Genomic DNA, 4,089 nt, shown 5'->3' on the forward strand with positions numbered 1-4,089 from the left:
ATAGAAAAGAGAGGTTATTCTGAAAACTATCATTAATGTTTAAAAAAAAAATCAAATATTCTATTTCAAATTATATATATATATATATATATATATATATTTTTAGAAACATTGTATTTAAAAATACATATAATTATATTCCAAAATATTTGTCCTAGAAATATTTTCAGAACAGGTAATCTAGAAAGGGTAGGGGGGTTTATTTAGAAATTATGGTGGTGCAGAAGTAAAGAGCCTTGATTAAAACGATCAATGAAACCCAGCCCCGCGTTATGTTTCTTTCAATTCAATTTTGGTACCTTTCTCGTTGTTCCAAACTCCCACGGGCCTGTCCTGAACGCTATTACACAGTTTGTGGAAATGGATCAGATGAGAGGAAAAAACATTGTCATGGTTTCATCTTCTGAAGAAGAAGAAGAAGAAGAAGTAGAAGAGGAAGATGACGATGAGGAAGAACAAGTAGAAGAGGAAGATGACGATGACGATGACGATGACGATGATAAAGAAGAAGAAAGCGATTGCGAAGATAGCGATTTCGATGAAGCATCCAAATCCGAATCCGAATCCGGTGACAATGACGTTGATGATTCCTCTCTCTCCGATAAAGTCGTCTCCCTACTTCGAGGTATTAATTTACTAATGGTAACGAAGTTATTAACATCGTGTTCGATCAGTGCCGTTAAATTCTACGTTTTATGTTTGATTTTTCCAGAAGGAAAGGATATTCAATCTTTGAAACTAAGGCAATGCAAGGCGTATCTACGGAATCATGGCCTGAGAATCGCGGGAAATAGAGATGTTTGTGTTGCCAGGATAAGGGAGCATTGGAGGTAAGGGTTTCCGATTCGAGAAGCCTATTTGATTATTGAGTTAGAAGCAACTTCAATACTCGGAAGTTTTGTATGAAATTACTAACCTAATAAGCATTTCTAGTTGTCTTCATTTTCTCATTGTTCTGAGAAAGAAAAATTTTCATGTGAATGAGTTTTGCTTGATTTTGTCTCAACAGAAGAAATTATGTTTGTCCTACACAGTTCGAAGAAATATTTGTGCCATATCCATTTAAGAGTAATACACTAATTCTTTCTTTCTGAAGAAGGAAAGGCTTTTTAGTTTTGGTTTTGAGTTTATGTACTTCAAACATTTTAATATCTCAGGTTAAAATACGGAAGTGGATACACGCTCTACCCAAAATCATCCTTTACCATTAATTGTACCGGTAATTATTCTTTCCTTTTTGCTATCATTTGCCTAAACTTTTATCGTTCTCTGTTAAATACTCGTTTTCTCACTTAACTTAGGTGATGTCTGCATGGGAGATGTTGTACTGTTCAGACAAAAGGTTTATGAAAAGTAATTTGTTTGCTCTGGTTACTTTTAATCAATGTTTTCTTCGTATCCCTGAATTGTTCCTTTACAACTTAGTTGTACCTTTTACCAGGTTTAGTAAAGTGACCAGGCATGGAAAAATTATAGGAAACAGAACTGTTGCTGGCAGGGTTGTTAAGGAGAGCTATGGTGCAGCTAAACAACAGCATACCTTCACTGTGAGTCTAAAGTTTGCTGCAATTAGTTGGATGCATGAAAAAGAGTTCTGTATTACACTTTGGTCTTTTATTTGGACACCCGTTACTGGATGATATATGCTCTTGTAAAACGGAGCAGTACAAGGGCTATCTTGGTTAGTAAAGTAGAGTTCTGTTTCTCTCTCAAATTTTGTCTTGAGAATTTCACTTAGCTTTTATATTTAATCTGGTATTAGCGTGGGTACAATTGTTTTATAAATCAATAGCCAACTTCTTGTACTTGAGAATGGAGAAATGTAAATAAAAAATAACATAATGGTTTTGTAGTTGCATGTTATACCTAACAAATTTAGTAGCTACTCTTCAAATTAATATAATTCATGTCTTGCAGGTGGAGGTGTTGTGGAGTACTGGGGTTAGGAAATTGCCTCCACTTTCCCCTTTACTCGTAAAGGGCCGGAATCTCTACAAACAGAAAACTTACAGACAGGTATCAGTGGGTGCCAGGCTTTTGTCAATGTTCTCTCTTTCAAGTCACAGTTTGTTACTTACATCATGCTCCATGATACAGAGATGGAAAAATGAAGCTGATAGAGTCGAAGTACTTCATGAGAAGCACAGACGCGGTGCAGCAGCAAGATCTAAGAGAGCGTTGAAAAACAAAAAGAGAAGTTGTTTTTCGAATGAATCTAGAGGTAATTTTGGATTTCAGCAGACAGGTTTGTTGCAGTATCTTATACTTTTCACAGTATTGGTGGTAACTTGTCACTCAACTCTTGCAATTATTAGGTTCCAAACGGCCGCATGAAATCCACAATAAAAAACGGTCAAAATCAGGAAGATCCTGTGTAGATAAGGTCAGGCACCAAGATGGCTTCAGAAGAGCAAATAACTTTCAACCTCGAGCGGCCACTTCATCAACTCCAGTAACACGGAAGGAGATTGCACCCTCAAGAGGGCCCACATATACTGGGGGAAGTCATCATTCTGATGAATTTGACCGTTACCAAGTTCCGGTTTATCCATTATATGATAGTTATCCGCAAAGTACATACCGATATCATGTAAATTCTCAAAGCAGGAACGTGCCAAACGAATTATTTTATCACAACAGAGGTCTAATTCCACCTTCCAGGCCTCCTGTTGGTGAATTCACAACTAGATCGCAACACCTGATATCCAACGATAATCGTCATGCTCAGACAAACCTATACGACTTCGAATTGAAGAAATATGGAGGGAGAAAGTACGGTATATGATGTGAGCTATTTCATTTGGAAGATTCGGACTTAAACCAGTTTTATTTCGCCTTTGAACAGTGGCATGGTCTTAGGCTCCCCAGTTTTAGTTCACATCACAGTGGATGGAATTTAAGCCTTCTTTTATCTGAAACGTGGGGTTTGGGTTAGGATTTTTAGGATGTACAGATACTTCATCATAGTTGCTGAACCGATATACAATCATGTCAAATAAATGATGCTCTTGATATATTTTTGGATACATGTAACTAGTGTCGTTGACTGAAAATTCTCTTAAATATATCAATCAACAAAACTGGATAGGTAGGCACTTAAGTTTGATTCTTGATTGTGTGAAAAATATTTTGTTGGTCAAAAAGATTATGGGAAAGTACTGATTTGGTATTTGATGGTTTTTAATCATGATTAATTTGATAATAATTAAGTAATATCTTAAAACAATTTGATACAATATATAAAATAATGTGTTCATATTATGCAAAACAAGAAAATATTGTTATCAAGTAAATTACTTTCCAAACATAGATAGAAATAATATGTGACGTAACTAATTATTTGTATTGAGAATTTTAGTGATTGTTTATAAGTATTAATGTGAAGGTTTTTGAGTCGGTCTGTAAATGAAAAATTGAAGTTATGAAAGTATTCGACTCGGCTATGTAAATTTAGCTTTCCGGAAGCTTTCATTGGATCCACGGGTGGCCAAACATGACCTTGTAAACAAATTAAAGCCATTGAATGCATCGACAACTATCTATGGGCTTCTAATATGCTTTCAGGATTTTGAGTGAGCATGTAAAAGAGAAACAAAAATAAACAAAGCTATGAAAAATAAAAGAAAAATCTGAAATTGACTTAATAATTCGTATATCCTAAATAAAATTTAATACTATATTTAAATTTAAATTAATATATTTCTAACATAATTTATTAACACAAGTGATAATGACTTGTATACTTTGGTCAATTATAACTCGTAACAATATTAAAGTTATAAAAAATAGTACACTTTTCAAATTATAAATAATTTAAGAAATGTAGATAACAAAAAAAATTTATATATTAGTTCACATTTTGGATTCAATAATAGTATACACGTATTAAAAGAGATATTAATTTAAAATTTTACACTGGAGATAAAATAAACAAAGATTACAATCGATTGTCTTGAATAAAATAATCAATTATTTTTATAATAAACTTTTCCCGTTTCAAACCTTCTTAGGAAACTTAACCATCTTTAATACTACATAAATATCTTTTATTTCAGTATTTTTAATATACATATACATACATACATATAT

The 4,089-nt window shown here is 33.4% G+C and overlaps 1 protein-coding gene across 1 annotated transcript; it reads left to right on the plus strand.

Moving 5' to 3' along the window:
- Positions 1 to 301: 301 nt before the first annotated feature.
- Positions 302 to 3,063, plus strand: LOC114168962 (zinc finger CCCH domain-containing protein 62). Its single transcript, XM_028053970.1, has 8 exons — positions 302 to 625; positions 713 to 830; positions 1,158 to 1,219; positions 1,302 to 1,353; positions 1,442 to 1,547; positions 1,918 to 2,016; positions 2,098 to 2,221; positions 2,316 to 3,063. The coding sequence occupies exons 1-8, from the start codon at positions 361 to 363 to the stop codon at positions 2,783 to 2,785; spliced, it is 1,296 nt and encodes a 431-aa protein (XP_027909771.1). The 5' UTR covers positions 302 to 360; the 3' UTR covers positions 2,786 to 3,063.
- The last annotated feature ends 1,026 nt before the right edge of the window (positions 3,064 to 4,089 follow it).

The sequence above is a fragment of the Vigna unguiculata genome, chromosome 2, assembly GCF_004118075.2.
Source record: "Vigna unguiculata cultivar IT97K-499-35 chromosome 2, ASM411807v1, whole genome shotgun sequence".
NCBI classification, from domain to species: domain Eukaryota; kingdom Viridiplantae; phylum Streptophyta; class Magnoliopsida; order Fabales; family Fabaceae; genus Vigna; species Vigna unguiculata.

Bases quoted from the DNA above. Each gene is read 5' to 3' on its own strand.
- LOC114168962 (XM_028053970.1), top strand. From the start codon at position 361: ATGGATCAGATGAGAGGAAAAAACATTGTCATGGTTTCATCTTCTGAA. The intron at 1,220-1,301 runs GTAATTATTCTT...CACTTAACTTAG, and splicing joins CTTTACCATTAATTGTACCG to GTGATGTCTGCATGGGAGAT. The intron at 2,222-2,315 runs GTAATTTTGGAT...TGCAATTATTAG, and splicing joins TTTTTCGAATGAATCTAGAG to GTTCCAAACGGCCGCATGAA.